This window comes from Cupressus sempervirens, chromosome 8, assembly GCF_028749045.1.
Source record: "Cupressus sempervirens isolate cs-2001-9-10 chromosome 8, ASM2874904v1, whole genome shotgun sequence".
In the NCBI taxonomy this organism is placed as follows: domain Eukaryota; kingdom Viridiplantae; phylum Streptophyta; class Pinopsida; order Cupressales; family Cupressaceae; genus Cupressus; species Cupressus sempervirens.
The window spans coordinates 8,695,878-8,722,823 of record NC_143125.1 but is presented as its reverse complement, the minus strand read 5'-3'; the positions used below and the strand labels follow the sequence as shown (position 1 = coordinate 8,722,823).

At 36.1% G+C, this 26,946-nt stretch overlaps 1 protein-coding gene across 1 annotated transcript in view; it reads right to left on the bottom strand.

Moving 5' to 3' along the window:
• LOC149541307 (RING/U-box superfamily protein) overlaps positions 1-25,818 on the bottom strand; it is a 42,758-nt gene extending 16,940 nt beyond the window's left edge. The window contains exons 1-2 of the mRNA XM_089796597.1: positions 25,730-25,818; positions 23,076-23,170 (exon numbers count right to left, since the gene is read on the bottom strand). Coding sequence (XP_089652723.1) covers positions 23,076-23,170; positions 25,730-25,799 — 165 coding nt within the window. The 5' untranslated portion in view covers positions 25,800-25,818. The remainder of the gene's footprint in view (positions 1-23,075; positions 23,171-25,729) is intronic.
• Positions 25,819-26,946: the final 1,128 nt, after the last annotated feature.

Below are 26,946 nucleotides of genomic sequence, written 5' to 3'. Positions count from 1 at the left end.
GAACTATTTTTAATGGAACAGAAAATGATTGATACAAAAATACCATGCAATTGACTTTGCAACTTCAAGTCTTTCATACCAAAAATTTGCCGACCTTCTATTTATCTTTCATTATCATACATATAGGATTCCGAGATGACCGTTACAAAGGAAGTTTAACCGGTTCATCTACTCAAAACTGACAAATGGCAAAGAGCCAGATTGTCCATTACAAAGATTACAAAATAAAAATGGAAAGGGCGGAATATGAATCACTTTGCCTTCTTTCCTTTCTCTAATTTTGCCCTATAGGCCTTAGCAGCAACAATAATCAAAATCAACTCTTCATGTCTCTGTACATGTACATTAGTATATCTCAAGAGCCATTTGGAGTGTTCTCTAGCCAAATCTTTGACGGCATTTAGTCTATCTTGCAATTCCTCCATGGCTACATGTGTGCATCCGCCAAGCTTCTGAAGCTCAGAAACTCTGTTCTGGTGCCCTAAAGATATGCTTGTTAAGCTATCTATAAAATTGGAGAAATTATTTTGCATGACAATGACTCCAATTACTCCTTTTCCTTGCCCGCTAGTCTGTGAATTTGTGTGTAGTCCTTTTAGAAGTTCATAATCTCTATCTTGATCTTTCTTTACCTTCTCTTCAATCTCCTTTAGACCTTTCTCTGCCTCCAAGATCATTTTTGATTTGAACTGCATGCTTTGCAACCACTCGAACAGAGGCTCATCTCCTTTGGGCAAAATTTTAGCTTCGACAGCTTCCTTTGACTTCATTTGAATAATCATCTTCAACAAGGATACACAATCATCACTTTTAATCCTCTCCGCGGCCAGGGTATTTCTATTAGATGAAATGTTATCTTTTTTTGTTTCTAGTCTTAAGATAACATTTCCTATTTTTTCTATGATAGAGAGCCCCTCTGATTTAAGCTTGTTACCCCATTCTTTACCAATCTGGCCAAAATGCCTATCTTCTTGAAGCTAAGAGATAAGGGCTTGAACCTCAACAACAATAGGATTACTTGTTACTGGCATTTCGGATATACTTGCCAATGGAGTGACCAATTGTCTAATAAATCTGTTCAGCTCTTCTATCTCCGCCTTTATCCTAACCTTTGACAGTTTGAGGCTCTCTAACTGTCCCTCAATTACTTTGTCGGTTGACTTCCACAAGCCAACCTGGGTGTCATGTTTGGATTCCCCAAGATCTACTGAATGCAGAGTAAAATCATTGGCAGACATATCTTCAATTCTCCCATCTTTAGTGGGTTTTGCAATCTCCATTGTTAGGTGCCCTATTTCTAGATCTTGTCCCATAATAGACAAGGTCTTCTGCTTCTTAACCTTATTCAATGCAGATCCAGAACGAACTGCAAGAGATAAGGTATCCTTACTGGGAGCACCTTCATCCTTCCTCTTTCTCTTTCACTCCAGAGTGTCCTCTAACCAGGAATCAATGCCTATCACCTTAGAAGCTGTCCTGAGTGAATCTATACCGAACATTTTCCTCTTAACTGGAGTAATTGCTTTTGCAGTCGAGGAGAATGGATTCTTTTGAGCTTGAGAGACAAGCTTTGAAGCCTCTTGGCCTTTCTCCATTTCTGCAGTCTTCTTAGCCGCTTCCTCTGACTCGGTAGACTCACTATCACTGCTTCCTCCATCTCCCAAATCTACTACTTGCACTTGAGGGCTACTTGGCTGGAGCAGTGTAGCACTTGTGGTTGGAACAAAGCTACCATGAGGTGAAGGTACTAGAGTAACAGTGTTGTCTTTGGGCTCCTTTGTTTTCTTCTCAGCGTTTGATTGAGTACCAATCACTAGAGAAGAGCCATCTTGACAAGTTTTTATCAAAGGAATGTTCTTGCCTAGGGGTTGATCACCTTCGTTTGCTGGTTGAGCTAGTCCCTGAGTGATGACAAGGGTCACACCTGATGTATCAACTTGTGAGGAGGTAGGAGTAGATGTTGAAGGAGCTTGAGTGGGTGTGCTCTTACTTCAGCTTCTTCTCGCTGTAGTCCACTCTACCCACTTCTCAGTTCTTTTAACAATTCGGGCCATCATAATATCTAAATCATCCCCAGCATCTTGATAAGGCTTTGAACTAATAGGGGCATTTCTTATCTTTGTCAAATATGTATTACTCTACATATTCTGCCCATCATCTTCAATTCCTTCAACATTAAGGTTGACTTGATACATTTTAACTTGATCAACTTTTAATCTGGCGAAAGCACGGTCCCAACTTTCAAATTCATCTTTACAATCCGCCCAATAGTCTTCGACCGTGGTAATGTACTTGATCACACTCCCAATCTGCAACACTTCCCATGCATACCCATTTGGGTCAAACATGGGTCTTAAGACCTTGTACATCTCCAATCTATATTTCATCTCAAAGGCTTTCAGCATGTTCTTTGCATCAGAACGGGACTCACAGCTGAAAGCTCCCACCTTCATAGGGAACTCATATCACTTCTTTAAACTCCTGCTCAGCACGTTCACTTGGATAGCTTGCCTCACTATCTCGATCAACACGATCATGTTGCTTAGGTACCTCGGTAGGCTCGAGGGGAATCCATCAAAAGCTGCAAGACGTAAATAAGAGAAAGATGAGAACTAGGTAAAATAGCTTCCAAACTAACTAATTGCTGCCATTGCTTCTGGATTGAATCTCCTCTCCGAGCATCCTTGAAACTCCCTGCAAATTCTCATTGTAAACACATCATTAACCGTTATATATTCAGCATAACTGGTTTCCAACTACAAACATGGATAGAACTCATAAGACTTCACATCATCAGGAAAATTTTCTACCCTTCGGAGGCCCGGCCATAACTGTAGAGAAGCTAGCATGTAAATCAGAAAAGAAGACATATAGAAGGTGTTGTAGAACTTTGCGGCGTTGAGAGCATTTGAAAGATTCTCACTTACCTCATGAGCCCAGTCAATATAATGAGTATCTGAACAAATAACTTGTACCAAAAAGAAATATTGTTCAACGAAATTTAGAGCTTCTACCTCACCTTTTAGTCTGTACAGGAGAACCAGAATGTCTACAATCTCGAGTTTGAGATTAGTACCAAAAAGGGTCTTAGGGACCTTACTCTTGGCGCTCCGTGGCTTTTGAAACCATGTTCGCATAATCTCCTTTCTCTAGACCATCTTCTTTGCAGAAAACTTAGAGATGACTCCACCAATTGTCAAGTCTGAAAACTCCTCTCGTTCTGGAATTCGTAAACAATTCACTACTGTTTGTCTATCAATAGAGATCAATATTGTATCATTAGGCAATACAATTTGCCTGGTATCCGGATTGTAGTGATTTATGCATTCACAGATCAATTCCAGAGCTTGGGCTGCCACCAAGAAACCAACTGCTTCCACTAGCCCACATCCTCGAAGCTTCTTAGTTATGGGATGAATCGGCTCTGATTTCACCCTCTTTTGAAAATCTTCCATATCATAAAAACGGAGTGAAGTATTCGTAAAATTCTGCAATGTGGACTTGATTCCATTCAGCCCATCAAAACTCACAAACTTGGTTGCCATTCTGTCTGAGAATGAAACAAATTCAATTTTGAATCTAGAAGAACAAGATATTGAATTCACGAACACAGGATATTTGAAAAAGTTGTGCAATTTAATAGAATAACAGCTCAAGAAAGAGCGGTAGTTTGAATAACTGTTATGTTTCCATCTATATAGGAGTCTCAATTCACCCATTGATCTTCAGGATTCGCGCCACACGAATGAATTAAAGGATAAATCCGTTGAAATAGTAAATGTGCGGTTCTTAACGGATAACTCGGTGTCCTTTCACTATTTTGTTGGCCCAACAGTAACTTTCCATCCTTTCACACTTACTTTCCCATTTCCCATTAAGTTTCGAGAAGTTATGGACAAAGTACTCTGTAAGAAAATATTCGCCAGATCAAATCCTGCCTAATAGATCTTTTCCACGATGACTGGATTGTTTCCATTATCCTCTTGAAATATTTTGCATGCGAAATGTGGGTCCAATTCACTTACAAACTTGATTTTCTTTTAAATGCAAAAAATCGTCCTCATGGGTTGAAAACCCGCTGAGGAGAAGACGATTTTCATTTCTCCACCCAGGCCCTTTTTTACCTTTACCTTTTAACTTATTTCTTCCTTTGAGTTCAGAGATGTCCATAAGGAGTGCGAAACTTTGTTAGAAATTCACCTTTCATTTATTTCTTTTAAAATTGTCTTTTGCAAAAAATGGACTTCATGGGTTAAAACCCCGCCGAGGAAGTCAATTTTCGTTTTCCCGCTAAAGAGGATTCTGAGAGCTGTAATGAGTCTTTAATACCTATTGAGGCAGATAATCATAAAGGCAATAGGAATTCAAAACAAGGCACTTTATCTTCCTCTCATTGTGACTCGTATGCATCATTTGGTGCTCTCTACAGGGAATCGCCTTCATGGGTTGAAAACCCGCCGTAGAGAAGGCAAAGTTCAATTTTCCGCAAGTTTCTTCTTTTCGTGGAGAGTACGATAAGCCGCAAGCAAACTCAACTTTGTGAATAATCTTTGCATGTTGCAAGAATCTCCATTGGATTAGGTACTAAGCTACCCATAAGACTCACAACATGAAGAAAAACCACCCAACTAAGAAATGTGGGGAAGGGAAAGATGAAAAATCCAATGAAGACTCTTTCCACCTAAGGGAACTTAAAACTAGACTCAGACATACCTAGGCTTTTCGAAGACACAAAATTCTCCACTTTTGCAAAACGGTTACAAGATGAAAAATGGGGCAACAGACTGATTGCTCAAAGAAGAGAAAAATGCCGAAGACCTTGTTCGGCACGAATCTTAATAGAGAGATTGTGGATATCCTCGCACTCCTCAGACTCAAAGGAAAAGAGGAGATTGTGGAGTTCATTAAGCACCATTTCTTCCTAGTACAAGTAATATGTGCTGAGGATATGCAGATCGATTGGACACAGATCATCTATGATGAGCTCACCTTGTGGTTGAATTCGACTAGAGGATTCAAGCAGTTTTACATGTCCTCATTTCATCTATGCATTGGCAACTCAACAGTTGTGGCCTGACCTGCCTAGCATCTCGAACTATGATGAGCACACCAAGGTATACGAATTCTACCCACATCTGCAACTGCAAAGAAGCTATGAGTATGTAGCTGTCAATGATGCCTTCACAATGAGGCTATGCCGAGAATTGCAAGGATGCCTTGAAAGGAGATTTTCACCAGAGGCAATTTTGGCCATAAGCCAATTTGGATGCTCATTCATCCAATTTCCGAGTTTCTCCTATTTGCAAATAGGAGCTTACAATGGATTTCCTGAGAGTTGCCAAGATATCCGAAAGACAAGGCGGTTCTAGTCAAACTGTGTCAACAGATCCTTGAAGTGAACACCCTGTGTTCTACTGTGAAGAAGATAGTCGAGATTCCCTTCCCTATTGTGGTTGGCCTATATTCATGTGCCTCCAGATCAAATGCTCGAAAATTGGTAAAGAGCTTTGAGAGCAAAATTAAGTTGTTAGACTATGAGGTACTCAAGCCTCAATATGATCCAGTTAACTTTGTAAGGGATCATTTGAAGTTGGGATATGCCTACAGGCATGTTCCGGATAATGAAGACTTTTGGTTCGAGTGTCTCAACGAGTACCAAACTTGGGAGAGATTTTGGTTGTGGCTAACCATTAACAAGATTAAATTATATAACGATCATGTTGATGTTTCTGACTTTGCAGATGATGGAGCCTACATGCACCCCACATCTTACGAGAAGATCAAAGGCACCCCACCTGCAAATCCAGTCATTGACTCTATGGAGGTCCTTATGCAGGGGATAATCAAGAGAACAGACAAATGGGTGGAGTGGACCCAAGCGAGGAAGAAGAGGATCGGAAGCACTGGTTCTACGAGTGGAGTATCAACTGGAGCAACCCAGTCAATCACAACAACAACCACCACAGCTACTACATCAACATCTACAGGTCATTGGCCAAGGTGGAGACCGAACTCCAGAAAAGAATGTGCCACTCACTCCCACCTACGGAGTTGGCTCTCTTCTGAACATCGAGAAGGTTGTAGAGAAGTAGGATGACAAAGATAAGGGGAACGAACAAGAAAAATCAATGGCCAAGCCATCTTCCCCTGTCCAAGTCATCAATTTGGATGGTGACACTAACCCCATGGATGGCTAGGAACAGGATGCACTTAGCAAGGGGATACCTTGGCCCTTTCGGTAACTAAGGTCACTGCCTTCCCTGTTGCTTCTCATAGCAAGCCAACTCCATTAATCCCAAGGAAGCTATTCGATCCTACTGCATTATAGTCTGCTATCAATGTGCTCTCTACAAAGTCATGGCTTGAGGAGACCATTGATAGGAATCCATTGAAGGACTTGATCACACGTCACCTCCTCTTAGCCGTCCAAAAAGATGAAGAAACAGAAGACAATTGCTGCAGTGGCTACAGATTCAACAACTGGCCATATACTAGTTGAGATTGCTCAGCCAGAGAAATAAGACAGATTTCATGAGCTCTCAAAGGATGATTTCCATATCAGAACGGTAGATCTTGGCATCCCAGTTCGGGACTCCATGGTGAGAATGTAGAAATCTACCAATGAGAAAATTGAAGATAAGCTGGAAGAGCTTAGAGCAAAGAAGGAAATATTGAAAGCCTCAAACAGAGAATTAGTGGAATACATAAGGTCTACACTTGGGAGCACTTCATTGAGTCAATTTGACCCGAATGCAGAGGAGAATAAAAATCTACTCCTAAAGTTGCAACAAGAAAGGCACTTCGAGAAGGTTGGACGAGCATGGGTAGATCAAATCAAGGCTCAAGGTCCCCCACTAGTTGAAAACTTGGGACACCTAGTGTTGGATGCTAACAAACTCAGGGAAGCAGCTTTAAATCATCAAACAACCATACAAAAGGTGCAAACAAGCTGACAGAGCAATTGGCCCTTCTACAAGAAGTAATTGACATGAAGACAAATGTGGCCATTGCTCGTGGGATCCTTAAGACAGGCAAGAGTCATTGTTTCACTAGAAACAATCCTTGGAGTTTGTTATAGAAAGTTCCATGAGATCTGCAAATGAGCTCAAGGATGTGCACGACTTGGTACAAAAGGTCATTGAAAAGTTGTTTCAATATTTGAAGATATTGCACACAAAGTCCTTTGTGTCCACTAATGGCAAGCTTGTGGATATTGAGAGAATGAAACCAAAGTTCTTGGCATTTGTCAATGAAGCCGTTGACTCACTCAACTTTCAAGTGTCCAAGATTCAGTAACTCTCAGTAGCGGATGCGATCATAAGGAGAGGAATGGAGAAATTCCAGTCAAGGCTTGCCAGAATTGATGAACTGAAGGAAATGCATAACTACTGGATGGTCCGAGTCGACAATATCATCATTCTAGATGTCGAAGAGCCAGACAAAGTAACCGAAGCCATGAAAGCTTATAGTGTTAAATCGGTTACTCCTAAAAAGACATGATGTTATGATGCTTTTCCAGACATCTGTCATTCTTCCCCTTCTTTTCCTTTTTGTAGCCATGCATGGCATTTTGTTAGTCTCTGTAGCAGACAACAATTCAAGCTTGTCCTATTTTTAGTTTATTTTGTTCAAAGATGCTCTGCAAAGCAATCATCCAGTGTAACCGGCCATTTTGATAAGAACGGGCAACGATTTAAGCTTGTCCTATTTTTAGTTTATTTTGTTCAGAGATGCTCTGCAAAGCAATCATCCAATCTAACCAGCCATTTTGAGAAGGCCTATAAATGTAACCATTTAAGATGTTAATAAGATCGACAAATTTACTTTTGGACAAAGCCTTGTAGCTGGGACTATTGTGTGCGACTCTAAGTCCATTTTAAGTTTTGTTGTTCATTCAGTTTAAAGTATAGTATATGGAAGGAATGTGTGAATGTTGAAAGTTGAATGAATGTGAATGAACTTGGTTTTGTTTCCTTTGTTCAATAGATTGGATGTCTTACTTTCTTCAACATAAGCATCTCGTTTGTTCTCTATGTTGTGCGTTATGGTCTGTGTGTTTGGTATAATTTGTTGCATAAGGAAGCAAAAAACTGGTGTGTGGAATAGTTGAGGGATAGAAAATCCAGGTATTGTCAAAACATTAGCTAACTGTGTAATCTGGGAATTACTTATTTCGCCATCTCTTCCTTTCTTCCTACTGTCATAGTTGGTTATGCATATTTCCATTCATTGCATTTTAGGTTAGAATAGATTTCATGTTGTGAGTTAGTCCCCCCTTTCAATTGCCTAAGTTGTTTAAAGTGTTGAGCAACTTGGTATTTGCCTCTTCTGCTCTCTGGTTAAGAGAGTACCCGTAAAACCCGAAAAACAAATACATTGCATATCTTGCATTCATAAGCGAGTTGTGTAACGCCCCACCAGGGAACCCAAAAGAAATTAACCTAGAGTTTCACTGAGTTTGTCAAAAAAAAATTTTGAAAGATAATAACTTAACAACAGATATAATACAGCGGAAGCAATAATAACAAGAGATAAAATATAGCAGAAGCATTAACTCACATACATAGCAACTATCATAAACAGATTACATCTCTTAAGGTTTTGTGACGTTGAATCACATTTAAGTTTAATTAAATACTGAAACCAATACACAACATAATAACATCAAAGAATAATCACAAGTACATATCCATTTAAACAATATACAATTATATAAGATGCCACCTGGCAATAATCAGAAATGCTTAATCATCCGTTGTACAAGTCACAGGGTGTGATAAGCTCAAAGAATATACATTATCAATAATATACAACCTCTCATAGGATCTTTGATAAATTAAGTACAATATAACAAGACATAACCATCCAACAAAAATATAAGATGAGAAAGAAAGGATCAATTGCATAAGCACATCCAACAACGGCATCCAACGGTCAAATCTCAATGGTATAAGAAAAATACAGTACCACCCAACCTCGTGGAAGCTAAATGGTCCACTCCCACCGCACTAAGGAAATGAACTCAAGTCCCAAATGGATATCAAAACACAAGTCATAACCAACATCTAGGTTCAAGAAAACACCTGAAAGCAAACTATCTCAAAGGGTACCAAGACACAAGTATCAACTAATCTCAGAGGCAATACAAACATGTAGGATATCTACTATGCAAGTGGGCAAGTGTCATTGCATGAGCCAACTCTAAGGTTACCCTGGCAGCCTTGCTAAACTTCGGACCCCTACTGTCTCTATGTGACATCAGTATCCTTTCGTACAAACACAGCAAACTAACAAGTCAACTCTAAGGTTACCTTGGCAGTCTCTCAAGACTCCGACCCCCTAGTGACTTTATGTGGTACCAATATCTTATTAATTCATTTTGAACCCATTTAATGAAATGTTATCACTTATAAAAACAACTTACAATGGGTTACCCACTGGGCGGCCTCTTTAGGGCTCTGGCATAATTGGTCAAACACTAAGTCAACCCAATGGGTTACACATCACAGAACAAAACTCCCAAGCCTCTAGTAATACAACCTAATTGGTCAAAGGCTAAGTCAACCCAAACCCAACAACAGTAAACCACACGTCGCATACAGTTAATACAATGTAAGTTTCTCAATACATTAGGTTTTGGAAAATACACAAGTTTAATTTTCACTTATAGGTTTCCAAGTTTCCATTTTCGTTTTCAAAACACAGATTCAATCAAGGTTTCAATTTTCATAGTTCAATTCATTATCAAAAAGTAAGAGTTCCGTAAACATACACATTACAGTTTTCTTCTTTTCAAAGTATGATAACTACTAAGGTTTTCGAATAAAATTTCTCCAGCAATATAAATCATTTTCATATAAAATTGTATCATTAAGCAAAACCCAAGTTTACTAAAGATAACCATTTTTCCCAATTTACAATTATCAATTTTACCTCATTAAAATATTATTAATAAAGAAATTAATAATATGTTTAATGAAGAAAGCTAATATTAACTCTTCATAAAATTAAATATTATCATCATCCTTTAATAATAACTATGAATTACAAATTAAAATATTTATTATCTTATTAATAAAATAATATATTTATATTATATTATCAATAATAATTATTTTATTTTTTTGTTTAACAAAAAAATATATTTAGAGGCGCAGACTAATCATAAATATCCTTAATTAAGATTTGCATGTCTGCCAGAAAAGGCTACTAACGAATCCTCTTCTACGAACTAACTATATAATAAGATTATGAAACCCTATCAATACCCTACCCTAACAATTTGAAATCCTATGGAGAAGTTAAAAGAGGATGGAAACAGGAAATGTTTGTGCCATTCAACCAGATGGATGGAGAAATCCTTCAGTATAATATACACCAAACTCAATTTCAAATGAACTATTTAAAACATATCAATTTTCAGACATGAAGGAAAACAAGGAGGGCAGAGTATCAGATGTACTCGCTATATTCTGACCTCATCTGCAATTAGCGTAGGATCTTTGCTGCTGTCTACCTCCATTTCCAATTAAAAATTGACCAAAAACATAAAAAAAAATATGCACAAGATACCAAAACAAATTGCAATTGAAACATAGAGAGCAAGGTGAATACAAAATCTAACAAAGTAATGAATCAAAACCGAAGCTGAAAAATGAAGCATGGCCAGGCCAAAACCATACTCCAATCAGCATAAAGAAAGGAAAACAAAGGGGGCAAAAAACTAAAGCATATGAAACTGCAGGCAAATCAAACAAACAGAAAAATAAAGGAGTGACGATTATAATTTGCTCTGCTTCTCAAGTGAATAGGCTATATAACAGAAGCAAATTCCTTTTTATATCAACGGTCATGCTTTCTTTCTTCAATGGTTATTGTTTTTTTGGTCTCTTACATTGATCTACTTTTTCATCTAATAATAATAAATATTAAAATTACATAATATAATAATTTTATATTAAAATAATAATAATATCATTTATTATATAGCTTAGGTGCTTTTGGAGGCCTTGTTGTATTATGGAATCCTAAGACTATCAAGGCTCAACATCTTCATCAAGGAACTAATTGGCAAATATTATCCATTCAACACTGAACTTTCATTCCATTTGATTAATGTTTATGGCCCTACCCCTATGTCAGATAAACAAAGTTTATGCTTACTCTTACAGGTTTTATCCAACAATCAGTAGGTGTCAAATTTATTATTGTCGGTGACTTTAATGTCATTCTTCATCCTAGGGATAAGTATGGAGGTATTATTCCCTCACCTAGAGCTACCCAGGACTTTAATGACTTTGTTAACAATAATGCTCTATTTGATGTTCCCCCACAAGCTGGATCTTTCACTTGGACTAATAGAAGAGTTGGGTTCCACCAGATTGTAGTTAGATTGGATAGATTTTTGTGTTCACAATTTTGGAAATTGGCGAATTATACTATCCAATCGGATATACTACCATATCCAGAATCTGACCATTTCCCTATTCAATTGTCCATTCTTCCATCAAATTCTCCTCTTACTAGTTTTTCTAGACCATCTTTTAAGTTTGAAAGTGTATGGTATCGTCATCCCCACTTTGATGGCCTCTTAAAGCAATGGTGGAAGGATGCTCCACTAGAGCCAGGAACCAAAATATTTTAGTTTCACAAGAAAGTGCAATATATCAAAGGGCTTATCAAGATTTGGAATAAACATGTTTTTAAAAATATTTTTGAGGAGAAAAAGGTGGGAGAAGAAAAACTAGCTAAGATTAATGAACATATTTTACTCCATGGTTTAAATGTTGATATGCATTCAAGACAGAATAATTTGCAAGAGGAGTGGTCTGAATTATGTAAGCGAGAAGAAGAGAATTGGAGACAAAAGTCTAGAGAATTGTGGCTTTAACAAGGGGGCCAAAATACTAAGTTTTTACATGCATCTACCAAACACAAGAAGGCTAATAACACAATCTTTACAATTCATGACCATCTAGGAAATTTGATTTCTGATGCTAAGGGCATTCAAACTGAGAGTGTAAGGTTCTTCTCTAATCTTCTTTCCCCTCCACCGCGAGATCCCCCACTTCCCACCTTGTGGATGAGATCTTGGATTCCATCCCTTCTTTGATTACACAACAAGACAATTTGATTCTTATGGCCCCATTTACTCTTTCTGAGATTCATGGTGTAGTATTTTATATGCCTGTTGATAAGGCACCAAGCCCTGATGGGTTCACTGCATTATTTTTTCAAAAACATTTGGATGTCATTTGTTTTGAATTGCTTGAGGTTCTTGAAGAATCTAGGAAAAATGTTTCCATTTTGAAGAACTTTAATACCACCAATATTGCTCTCATCCCAAAAGTTAATGATCCCTTTTCTTTTGCTGATTTTCGTCCTATTTCTTTATGTAACACTATCTATAAGATTATCACAAAGGCTATCTATTTGCGACTTAAGCCCATTATTCCAAAAATTATATCGACAGAACAAGGGGGTTTTGTTCTTGGTCGAGAAACAACTGAGGGAGTTATAATAGCCCATGAGACCCTTCATTCCATCAAAGAACATAATATTTCAGCCTTTGTTGCCAAATTAGATATAATGAAGGCTTAGGATAAATTGAATTGGTCTTTTCTTCTTCTAGTCCTTCATCAGTTTGGTTTTTTTTTTAGATGGTGTAAATGGATTAAAGCTTGCATTTCAAGTGCACATTTTTCTATTCTCATTAATGGTGCACCAGCAGGTTTCTTTGCCTCTTCCCAAGGAGTTTGTCAAGGTGACCCTCTTTCTCCATTTTTGTTTATCATTATGGCAGAGGCCTTCAGCAAACTTATTAACTCTTTTAATCAGAAAGGGTTGTGGAAAGGTATCAATATTGTAGGTACATCTTTGTCCATAACTCATTCTCTTTTTGCTGACGATACTTTCCTTTTTGGATCATCCACATATCAAGAAGCACAAAGTATGAAGAAAGCCATTGACCTATATACACAAGTTTCAAGTCAATGTATCAATGCAACTAAATCCAACATTTATGCTTTTAATACATCCCAATTGGTTTCTCAAAGAATAATTTGTCTTCTTGGTTTTCCCCATGACCATTTACCTTCTACTTATCTTGGTGTTCCCTTTTTTATGAGATTAAAGTTTAAACAAACCCTCTTATTGGAAATTTGTGATTGATCGTATCAATAGTAGAATTAGTGCTTGGAAGGTTCGCTAGTTATCCCTCTCAGGCAGAATTTTGCTTATCAAAATTGTTCTTTCTGCCATTCCTACCTATTAATTCTCCATTCTACAAGCCCCCAAAGGTATCATCTCTCAAATTGAAACTTTAATCCGCACCTTTCTTTGGTCAGATAATATGAATGGTTGGAAGAAATTACCACTAATTTCTATTCATGCCATGCCAACCTCTTATAGAACAGGTGTCGGACTTCCCAACATTACCAATAGGAATAGGGCTTTTGGTGCTAAACTTGTTTGGAAAATGTATGAAATATCCTCTGCCAAATGGTGTCGCCTTTTACAAGAGAAATATTTAGATAACTTGGAACCTTCCAAAGTTCTTACTATGCTAGACCCGCCAAAGGGGTCTGTCATTTGGGATTTCATGATGGCTTTTCGAATAAGTTATTACTTCATTCATATCATGGCAAGTGAACAACGAAGATGGTGTCAATTTTTGGTTTGATTCATGGAATGGGTTCCCCCCCCTTGCCACTATTGATTCTCTAAAGGATTTTTCAAACATAGTGATTCAAGCTTGGGGGACATCATTTTCTACTTATGTCTCAGCTATTCATAGGTTCACAAGGCTAGTCATTAGGCAAGACCCCTCAACTCTTCCTATATCCCACAATCAGGTTGATTCTTTCAAACAAGTACTAGCTGAAAGGAATGTCTTTATGTCTAATCATCCAGATTGCCTCTTTTGGGTTCCAGCTAAAGATGGTAAATACTATATTAAACTAGGATACTTAGCTCTCCAACACAACCAGTATAATCAGACCACATATCATGCTTTTGAATTCTGCTGGAATAGCTCAGTTCTGCCAAAAGTAGGATGCTTTGCATGGCTTGCACTAAAGAACCGAATTTTAACTAGTGATTGTCTTTCATAGATTGAACATTTCTAATCCCTTTAACTGTGTGCTCTATCTACAAGTTATAGAAACAATAGATCACCTCCTCTTAAACTGGCCTTTTGCCCAAGATTGTTGGCATTTCGTCCTTGATAAACTTAATTTCCATATGCCATTACCTAATTCTCTATGGGATTTATTCCAAGCCTGGCCAATCTTATTATCTAAATCAATGTTTTCATGTCTTTGGAAGTGCATCCCTACATTTGTAGTATGGGCAATTTGGTGGGAAAAAAACAAGAGAATTTTTAGACAAACGTCATCTCCAATACCTCAGTTTTTGGAAGGATTAGAGAGATCAGTTGTTGAGCTTGTTAATGCTTGAGTAAGTAAATATAAGGGTAAACATGTTTTTTCTCCTTGGGATGGCTATGTTATTTAGCGGTGGAAGGGTTTACTTTTTCCTCATCTTCCTGCTCCATTATGTCCATCCAAGATTCCTCTTATCTGAGCACAAACCAAGTGGATTCCTCCAAGTGAGGGTTATTTCAAACTCAATTTTGATGGGGCCTCTAGAGGAAATCCAAGCAACTCTGGCTATGGCATAGTCATTAGAGATTTTAAAGGTCATGTAATTGTAGCAAAATTATATTCTCTCCCTCAATGTACTAATAACAAAGTTGAGGCCTTGGCCTTGCTTTTTGGTTTGGAACTTGCAAAATCTCTTTCTATATCTAAGTTACATGTTGAAGGGGATTCATCCATTATTATTAATGCGTGTATTAAATGCCATGTATATAATTGGTCCATACTATATATTACATCAAGTATGGTCTCTTCTTGATTCAATCTCTAAATGTTACATCATGGATACTTATAGAGAAGGCAATCTTTTAGTTGATTGTCTAGCTAATTTGGGTACTCACGGGATTTATATTAACTCTTTACTTTCTCCACTTAGCCTCCTTGATCTCCCCAACTTGGTCAATATTATGACAAAAGAATATGTTTAGTATAAGGTTGAGTCCTCCTCATATTTTATTTGATAGTAAATCATGACTTCTCTATGATTTCGCATGTTTTTTCTTTTATGGATCTCACTTGTTCTTTTGAGATATTGTATGCAAGTCAGGGTCTTGGATTGCACTTGCATTAGATGGCTTTCTAATATCATGGTCTTAATTGAAGTTTTGGATATAGATTAGTGATGGTAATCTCTATGACAATTTTTGGCTGGGCTCTTCGTCTTGTCTTTGGCACCAATCAATGAATTGTATTCATATGAGTTTTGAGCTCTTTGTAATCACTATATTCTCAATCTGGGAATCTCTAGGACAAGATTCATTAGTGTTGATCGATACTCTCTTGATGCAATATTTCTTCTTTTACATCTTTTTTGTATCAAGCAATGACCGGAGTTTTTCTTTTCTAGTTATTTTCTCTAGGAGCTTTTTTGAACTAGTTATTATTAATATAAATATAATGTTTCGCCAAAAAAAAATAGCATTTATTATTTAAATTAAATTAAAAATATTATAAAAATTTTATTAAATTATTAAATATTCAATAATTTTAAATATATAAAAAGCCTTTTTAAAAAAACTGTGATTTCTCATATCACACGCCCCAAAAATCAGGATGCAGCCAAAGCTGCGTTGCCCAAGGTAGCGTAGCGTACGCTACCTTGGTAGAGCGGCAAACTGTCCTTGGACAGTCGCACGCTGCCTTGGCAGTGCACCTATCCTTTGGATGGTTGCTGCGCCAACCCCCCCTCCAAACTTCAAAAAAAAATTTAACATATGATTAAAAACCATAAAATAAGACAAACACCCTTTCTCAATAAAAAAATTGCAGTCCGTACTTAAAAAGGTAATTTTCATCAGCATTTTTTCTAAATATAATATATATTTTCTTTTATCAATTCACATATTAGAACTGAAAGGAGATATATATAAACAGCTAATCACATTTGTAATTTTTTAATCTCTGATATACTTTTTCTTTTTTCAAACCCCAACCCGCATACAAACAACTAATTATGAGTTTCCAAAATTAACAATCATGAGTTTTCAAAAGCTGAAATTCATTCACAGTCATCTTTGAAAACAAGGAACGAATCATTCACAAACAAGGGTTTCAGATATTAAATTTGTTTACAAATGATTTCTGAAACAAAGAACAATAAATAAACCAAACAAGAGTTTCATCCCAAAAAGAATTCTAAAACAGATCCATCAATCACAAAGAGGACAAATATTTTCAGTGCAAGAACTATTGCACAAAACTCACGAGATCTTACATGGATCTGATGCTAAATAACGAATGCACCAAACACGCATAATTTTCCTTCTCTTTCAAAATCCCTCTTCTTGGAAATCGGCTCCTCCAAAACTGTCTATGGAGAAATGAACACTAATTTCCTGATAAAGAGTTTTTTCCCCAAATCAGGGCTAGCTTGTGCAATCACGCAAAAAGCCCTTTACCTTTATTATTTAATTATATCTTAATTTTCATGCACAACCTTTTTGCCATTTAATTAAAATATATTTATTAAATAAGTTTTTTCTCTTTAATTAAATCCTAAGACGCTTTTAATAATATATTTATTAATTTAATTAAATAAATTATTTAGAGTTTATTATTAAAATAAAACTCCTAAATAATTATCATTAAATTAAATAAATATAAATACGCCAAAACAGAATTTTAATAAAACCTTTTAAATTTAATTCTTTTATTTAATTAATTTCTCAATTAATTAAATATAATAAAATATCAAATTTTCTTTATAAAATTTCTATTAAATTATCTTTTAATTTGATTTAGTTATAACAAAAAATCACAACAAGCCCACAAGACTAAATGCGACAACTCCACTAAAGGACAAAGCACAAAGTCAAACTCCAGGGTCAAAATCATGAATTCATGTCACTTGACGAATTCGGAAGGGTAAACAACTCAGATACTTGTCCTATTTTCTAGGACAATTGGCTTAGGTTAAGATTTGGACTCAAGAATTATCTCCCCATTTATACCATTGAGATACTGCGTTAGGGTACACTCACCCTAGCAATTTAGGGAAGTCGATACCTGGTACCTGAAATCTACATAAAATTCACGCATGTACATATTCATATATTCTATACTAAACAGGCAACAGTGAGGAGTGGTACATCGTGTAGATCCCGACAAGTAGGTGACTACTACTCCCTCCCTCAACCATGTTAGAAACATCAATCATAAAGTAAAACAAACAAGTACGCCATACACATGCAAGTATGGGGTAAGTATCCATAAAACTGTATATAAATCATTCCTCTAACTAACATCATGCAATAACTGAAATCAATGTATGAACATACATATATCATCGTAGAAATAATCTTGAACACCTGAAATAACTAAATAACTCATAACATAAATCAATTAAGTATGAAGTGACATATAATCAAATCTGGTAACCAAGTACCAATAATCATAAACATAACATAAAATAGGCCTAAAAGAACCTAACAATACAATTAGAAAAGTGAACTAGGGGTGGGCATTACATCCGCTCCCCCTAGACTTAGGCTTACTCCTGGAAGCCTACAAGAAAGATGAAACAAAACTAGGGGTAGGCATTACAAGTTGTACCTTTCAATTTAGGGGTCCTTTGTAAATCATTACATTGACCCATTCTGTTGTTAACATCTATGTCCTCCATAAGCCATTGGGCAAGTTAAGAGTCAAGGTATAAACCAAAAATATAAGGAAGACAAACTGTTAACCAACACATAACCTGGCAAAGATTGTGATCTTATCATCTGTTTCTTTTAGACATGTGTCACAGGTCTAACCTCAGATTAAAGACTACTTCAAAATTGAAAAGGGTAAGAATCCTGCCTTGCTTGCAACAAATTCTAGTAGACATGCTTAAATTGATGAGAAAACAAAGAAAGCTTAATATAGTGCTCCATAAGTTCTAAAATCAATTCTCAACTTGTTTTACATTCATCAAAGGCTTGGCTCAACATGTCAACTGGTCTATAATCTTACAAGGTTGTCCTATTTATGATATGGATCAGGCAGCTTAAAATCTACAAAGAAAAACATTCTGTACACTCATGGTCGTGAAAGTTGAAACTATGCTGTTTAAATTTCAAACCATAGTTAGAGAACTTGCAATATTTTAGCTGGCAAAGTTTTCACAGGGTTAACTCACTACTCACCAAATCATTAGAAAAAATACAGTAAAAATGCCCAAAACCACTACAAAAACCTGGTATCTTCACTGTCCCTGTGTGCCCTTCATTTTGTTGTGATTAAAAATGTGGCCACTGAAAAATGGAACTGTTGACTGAGAAGGTGCTCTCATCTGCAAAACTGTGCCTTCAAATTGCTCAGTGACTAAAAAATGTGCTCTAAAACATGACTGTAGGCTGTAAAACATGCCCCAAAAAAGCCTGTATGCCCAATTTGCTGGTCATGGTATAGTGAGATGAGTATGGGTTCAGGGTTTGGAAATTGCCACTATGACAAAGACAAAATCCACCTGGATAGGAGTACAGCTCTACAGGTTCATACATATACGCATGTGTGTATATATAAAAATTATTAGACACTATATTGCATATAAAAATATTCATGACAGAATGAGAGAAACAGAAAAAGAAGTTCAACTGCATCCAAGAACCAGGACGAATGTTGACTTACAGAGCTTGGCAAAAAATTGTAGTCTTACGATCCATTTCTTTTGGACACCTGTGAAAGTTCTCACCACAGATTACAGGATATTCTTCTATTGACAAAAGAACCATTCTGCCTACACTTGCAACAAATTCTAGTAGGCATGCTTGAAGTGATGAAAAAAAGGAATGCTCGAAATAATCCTCCATTAAGTTCTAAAGTCCAGTATCAATTTCTCTTATTTTCATCACAAGCTTGGTTCAACATGTCAAATGGTATGCAGATCTTATCTGAATAACCCCAGGCTTGTCCTATTTACCATACATGAATCAGCCAGTGCAGAATCCATGTATCAAAACTTCCATGCACTCATGGTCATGGTGCTATGTTCTTTAAACTAGAGTTGTTCGTGATTGGCAGCTGCGAGAAATATTTTTAACTCCATCAGTTTTGATGTTTTATATACTCATGTGCATACATGCCTGATGCTCGCTGAAGAGATTTATGAGTTTGTATTTGAAGAATTACATTCAATTGTAGCATCTCTAAAGAACTTTGTGATTGTAGAAGTCTTCAACGATGGGCATTTCCTTCATATGCTGTATTTGGTTATGGCAATGTAATGTATTCAATCTAAGTGTTTGATTTGAATCCCTTATAGTAACCACAGTTCATTCTTGTGCAACGGGTATGAGAAGATGGATAGACTGCTTTGATAACCGCTGTAGGGTAATGTGTCATGGCATTTGTCTGTATTGTTATTGGAGGTCATTCATATGCCACAGGAATTCAAGATGGAATGGCTCAGCTCTTTTCTACCGTTGGTGGCAGATCTCTTTCTAATGTCTATCGTTCTTCATTGGATATTCATTATTATTTCTGAGGGTCGTGGTTGTTATAGTTCGTTATGGTCCATGTGGAGGTTCCTGTCATTCAGAACAGTGATTTAAGACATTGTGGATTGGAAAGAATATGTAACAGTTTCATAGTTACTGCTGTTGCTGTATCTGTTCCATGTTTTAGAAGAGGAAATGACATCAGTTGCTTCAATGCTTTGTATTCGCATGTATATTGGTTGCTTACTCTAGTTGAGCATCATTAGGGTGGTGATCATTTGAATATGATTCTGGTTTAAAGATAAAGCATGCTTGCTCAAGTCTTATGGCAGACATTTTTGCTGAAAATTACCTCTTTGGTTATTATATGCATTTTACTCTGTTGTGTATCACATGATTAGTGATGAAAAGCATTCTGTGAGCAGTATATATTGAGCAGTGCATATATATATATATATATATATATAACTGAAAAAGGTGTTCAATGTGCGACTGTTAAGGGTTAACAATCACAGTGAAGAATTCATTTCAGGTTAAGCTAGTGTGCATTGTATCCATATTTATGATTATTCAATAAAGAATCATTGTTTGAGCGTGGCTGGGTTCTTCCCCTCAAGTGGAGGATTTTCCCAGGGAAAAAATTCTCGTGTTTTTTTCTGTTATTGTGTTTTAGTATTTCTGCAAGTGTTTTCAATTCATTTCTGGTTCCAGTTTAAGAAGTGTTGCGTAATTTGCTGGATGTTTTTCTGATCAAGTTGTTGCAGCATTAACTTGCAACTCGTGAACACATGACAGAAAAAACTTAGTGAAAAAGCCCAAAAACACTAAAAGAATTGGAATTTTTGCAGTGTTTAAGAGCGTCACCACTGAAAAATGCAACTAAAGACTGAGAATGTGCCTCTGCAAAAAACATGTCTTAGAAACACCAGTATACTAAAAAACGTGCCCAAAAATGACTAGGTTAAAAAAACATACCCTTAAAATGGCTAGGTTAAAAAAACATACCCTAAAAATGACTAGGTTACCTATGTTGGCAGTCCTGCTATAGGGACAGGAACAGGTTCAGGGTTTGGGCATGCTGGTATGGCATTTTTTCTTTTCCTTGGGCACAGAGTTGAATTTTTACAGTTTTTCACGATATAATGCAATATGAAAATTCATATAATTTCCACATCCAGAATTCTACTAATCTTTGAATTAACACTTTCTGCTTAAAAGGAATTATCCACTATGGTCTCTTGACTCTTTTCCTGACTGGTCATGCTCCCTCAATCAATTTACAAGGAAAAGCTAAAATTAGAAGATGTAAAAACATATCACACAAAGCATATTAGCAGTAATCCATAGTAGGAACACAGAGGAAAGATGAGATCAGAACAGTGAAAGCACAAGTGATCTTGTACTGCAGTTCTCTACACATTTCCAAATAAATATAGAATGGAATAAGAAAATCTCCTGCGAAGGTTAGATGGGTTACTCTTTAAGAGATGAATACAGAAAGAAAGAAAAAGAATATTTAAACAGAAAGAAAGAAAAAGAATATTTAAACTTCAAACATGACCCAGAATCACAACTCCTGGAATAACAGAAAATAGTATAATATTCTCAATATTAACAAAAATGGGTAAATAATGATAATCTTGAGATCAATGCAGCAAAATAAGTAGTGATAAATGAACCTTCATTTGGGTTAAACAAGGGTCTACCCCAAGCACTCTGGATCATTGACTAATTGGATCAAACCCTGGTCAAACCCCAAACCATTGCAGACCAGAATTCGCATGCAAGACAATACTGCGAAAACATGCTAACCCATTTCCCACCCCTGAGATGTGTCTCGGTCTCCAGTACCAGAGACATCTCTGAAAACTTTCCGATGCACAGGGTTCTTTTGGCTGCCATCTCTGAAGTCTTCCAACCACAAATTGATGTCTCTCACCAGTAAACATAAGTCAAAATGCATTAAAACTAAAAGGCAAATAAAGAAAAAGCCTGCATAATGTTTTACGCTGATATTTTGGATGATACAAAAATTCATTCAAAGTTATAGTGATCAGATCTACTGACAGTGTAGACTTTTTGAAAGGGACGAAGACAGTTTAATGATTGATTCGATGTCATTGCAATGGTATAAGGAGAGTCTACCTTTACTGTTTACTGTTATTGTATGACTGAATTACTATTCTTGCTTTCAAAGTCATGTCATATTTTCTGGAAAATATTAAATTATATTTAAAAAATGGCAAGTCCCTGTCTCCTATTGAAAATTAGCTATGCTGGTACTGGAACCAGTCTCTGGCATCCCCACGTAACCCCTTCTCCTGGGGACTATGCAGCGTGAAACCTGGTAATATAGCTGTTTACTAAAAAATGTGCCCTAAAACATGACTGTTGACTGAAGAACTCGCCTTTCTTTTCCCTACTTACTTTTTGAAGTTGCCAGACTTTGTTGATTTGCTTGAATTCATACCGAGTTTCTATATTGGAGTCTGCCATTTCCAACTCAAGTACAAGTTTGTGAATTATGACTTAAACAGTTAGACTGATGCCATGATATGTACACCATATGTGGATCAGACTCAGTATTTTTAAATTTAATCCTTCTTAGAGGGGCATGTGAAGCTTAAACAAAACCTCTTGCACAACCACCCCAGAAATCAATTTATCATAATCTCTTACGTAAGTGGTTATTATTTTATGTGTTGCTTCTTTTGAATTAGGTTCATTTAAACACTCCTCTAAGAGCAGTACATGACATGCCTTTGGATTAGATTGTATATCTAGGGACTCTTTGTTTCATCAATATTCAACAGAGACATGCAAATACCCTCATTCACAGAATAAGAAAGGGACTCCTAAAATGCAATATAAGAACACATCTTCCTCAAGGAAACTAAAGAGTCAGGCAAATCTACTGGGTCCATAGGAGGTATCACCACACGATGTACCCACCTCTCAAATAATTCTAGTACACAGTGATATATTTTGTGTAAATTCTTTGCACAGTTTAGAACTTACTAAAGCACATGAAAAATATGTTTGGTATAGTCACAAGAGTGGTAGTCAATCAAAGAAAAAAGGGCATATCTTTACTCCTATCTATCAGTATAAGTTTTGACCCCTAAAATATAATCTTTGCTCAGCCAATCAGCATCTTGTGATATTGCCAGGTGGTTTCTCCCATTGTTGCTAATGCAAAAAAGAAAATGGCGATGCAATCTTACATTTGTTGTGTTTTTAGAGGTGTAATATCCTTAGGCTTCAAATCTAACATTACTATGTATGGGGAGGATAGACATGAAAAATATTAATAGCTCCTTTACAAGCATTGAAAAGGACAAAGAAAGAGCACATATAACCATCTGAAAAATCATGCATATCCCAACATTAGAACATTTTAAAAGTAGTATATCACTTATTGGGCCATTGGCAAATAGTAATTACTGCACTAAAATTCTGTATCTGGTAAAATTGTATGAGATAAAGAATAGTTAAAAACCTTGCATAGAGGGCAAAGTAAACCTGGTTGGGAGTTAGAACATTGGTTCGAATGCGCCTCAGCCCATTGCAGTATACAATGATAACAGAACCTATCTGAACAGATTAACTTTTTACATGTTAAAACATAAATAAAATGTGGCTTTGCATGATAGTTACCCCAAGATAAGCACTACTTCACTAAATAATAGAAGCTATTCATCGAAGTTAACTGATTTGTGAATGCAGTAAAACAGAAATAACTTTGCAAGAAAAATTGGAGAGTGCAATCAAATATTCCAATACTAATATGACAATAATCATCCTTCAAAATGAACAATATATGGCCCTAACATCTTCCAACAACACATTTACAAAAAAATTCCAAGAATAACACTAATGTGTTCATAGAGAAGCCCATCAATGACAATTAAATTCTAACTCAAGGTAACTGGTCTTGTACAGGTATTGAATTCGGTTTCTCTTGTTCCAATTTATCATTGAATATTGACTATTTCCACAAGCTATGGTGGTTTAAAAATTCAAAAGCATTAGTTCTTGAGAAAGCAATTTCAGGTGAGCTAGGCATGTAATAAACTAGGAATCAAGAGAAATACTGCCAATCGCAGCTTGTACTAATTATTCAGACAAAGCACCACCTCAATGGCAAGAATATAAAAATGGGACAAACTTGCATGTTCATTGCAAGCAAATTTGGGAGGAGAGATAGCCCTTATTCGTACCATCCAAACCAAAAGTTCACCTTTGGTGCTGCAGAATTATCAAGTGTGTTTCATGAAGCTCCCCTGACCAGCCCACCTCCCCTCCCCCTCGTCTCTTTTTCTATATGCCTATGTAGAAAGTGTGGTATAAAAGGGAATTATAATATAGATAACTCGGCTTTTACTGGCACATAAGACTAATTAATTTCAATTCTGTCATTCCTTTGACACTTTAAATTTGAGTCTTAATTAAAATCAAGATTGCACTGCACTCTGTGTCTAAGGAAATGCACATAAATGATCACAAAAACACAAGCAGAGATTTGGAGGGTTGGGCGTTGGACACACCACAAGACTCAAGCTACAGACCATGGCAATGCAGGTCAAGCAAAAGGCATGCTAGTGATGGAAAATCTGATAGTCGGAAAAATATAACAGCAGGGCAGGAAATGGATGGTAGCAATTACAAGATGGAGATGTCGAAAACTGCAACAGGAAAAAAGGCAGAGTGGAGTCGGAAGAAAGACATACTCGGCAAGGGAAAATACACAACAGACAGAAACAAGGAAGATACAAGAACAGACTGAATACGTATAGGCTTGAATGACTGATAATAGTACATAACATAAAACCACTCTCTTTCAAGCCACAGGTTTTATTTGGAACTCTTCAACATGGGGGTTTGCATGCTCTCATCTCTCTATCAGTTTTCTATCTCCAATTCAAAATACATAGATTAAACTGATCTTTAACATTTTTACACCATCTGGTATTGCTGCTTCTCTTGCCTTTGTTTCTCGTAGCGCAATCGAGTTTGACATCTAATGAAAACTTTCGATTTTGCAATTTTTCTGGAGGACAGCACATCGTGTGGGTACCCACCCATGTCCTGGGTAGTGAGCTTCATCCTCTAGTGCCAAGTTCTTTACTTTTTTGGCGTTGCCATTTTTGTATCCAATTTATTTTACAAGTTTATAAGTTAAGGAGAAACAAAAAATTTGGCCCAAAACACAGCTCTCATACAACTTGATTGGGATTTTTGGAAATAAATGCAAGAGAAGTGCCATCCAATAATGAAAAACTACTAATATGAATTCAATTTTCAAAGCAACAACCCACCAAAGTTCAAATCACCCAAAGGGGTGTAAAGCAAAAAATTAAGTAAACAACAACCATCCAAGTTCAAATCTCAGAAACACCACATAAAGAATAAGAACAATGGTTGGGGACATAGACGTATTTATCTTTTGTTCCAATGACCTAAGTTTGAATCCCTTAAAAAGCGTGCTAATTATAAAATTAAGCAATTTAGGAAAACATCAACTAGTGTTCGAACCCTGATAGACGTGTTAAGCATTAAATTAAGCAAACTGTGAAAACTCCCGAATTCAGATCTTAGAAAAACATGCAACGTATAAAAAGAAGAATGTGGAGCTCAAGCCATAAACGAATTAGCCTTTTGTATGAAAAAACATATGAGTGAATCGTGAAGAAGCCTGTTCAATGTGAAATTGAGTAATTTCAGCAAAGATTTAAGAAAATTAAAATCCCTGAAAGATGTGTCAACTACTAACTTCAGTGAGTTTAGAAAATCTCTGAACAATGTCTAAATTCAAATCTTCGAAAAACGTGGTATAGATAAAATTAAAAATATTGAGCTCAAGACCTCAATGAATTATCCATTATTAAAAGGAAACTAAAGTCAAATCCCTACAATACATTTGAAAAACAAACTTAAGTAAATTAAGAAAAAACCAGCACAAGTCAAATCCCTGACAAACGTGTTTAATCCTTAAATTGAATCAATAATGATGTACCCGTTCGAGGCCTGGCGCTAAACCCGGCTTAGATTTGACAAATTATAATCAAGATTGGCATCACGGGTGGTTTAGAGGTAACAATTTAAAAATAACATCAAACTGTAAATAAAATATTTACATAAAATTAAACTTACGGAAACACTGATCCAAATATGCTTCTCCGTCTACGGGTTCCAGGCAAATGGAACACTGACTTCCTTCCATTCGACGCCTGCGCCCGAACACATAAAATTATATTATGGTATGATTTTATATTGTGCTGTACGGGCAGTTATTCAGTATTCTGAGAAAACATATAGTCTTCATGGACGAATATGTAGTGTCGGTACGGTATTCGCTTCGGAACTTCCACCGGCGCAGCAACAATTATTTGGAAACACATTCCATTAATGGAAATGTACAAATATACCCGTTAATTTATTTTATTTTATTTTATTTTTAGTAATGAATTTTTTATTTTTTTTAATCGAATAATTGATTCTTATCTATCTACAAGTAAGATTTGGATATGTGGCTTATGGCTTCATTTGTTCAAATACCATATGAAGTTTTTGGTTTAGATTGTGTAGGAGTTTTTAACAAGAAGCTTCTTTTGCTTTCTAGCATCATACACGATCTAAACCAAAGCTATGTGTTCAATGCTAAAACAAAAACTAATACTAGCTATATATACCTCTATATATATTACGTCGAGAGTAATCGTTCTCGAGACGCCTATTTTTATTTAATCTCAAAGTTATTTTAATCGAAGTTGGGATTAATGAAAATAAAAATAGGTGCCTCGAGAACGATTACTCTCGGCGTAATATATATAGAGGTATATATAGCTAGTGGCAGTCGCGGCGCAATAGGAAAAATATTTACTTTTTATTTTTTATTTTGATAAGGTTACTATAAAATTGTTAATTAATTTTTAATTAGAGTTGTATGAAGTTAGTATAAAATTATGCTTCAAAATATTTTTAAAAATTTAATATAAGGAGTTTAATATAGATTAAAAATATATTTTTTATTTTTGAGATATTGTAATGTAAAATGTTATAGTCATACATAGATATATGGTTAGGGACAAAGTTACCATTATAGTTAATGTTAACCTTAGGGATAGAATTAGGGTTAGGGTTAGCATTAGAGTTAGGGTTGGAGTTAGGGTTAGGGTTTGAGCTATGGTTAAGGTTAGGGATAGAGTTATGGTTATGGTTATTGTTAGAGTTATGGTTATGGTTTAGATTAGAGTTATGTTTATTGTTAAGGTTAGGGTTAATGTTATGGTCATGGTTAAGGTTAGGGTTAGAGTTATGGTTATGGTTATGATTAGGGTTAGTGTTAGGGTTATAGTAAGGCCAACGTT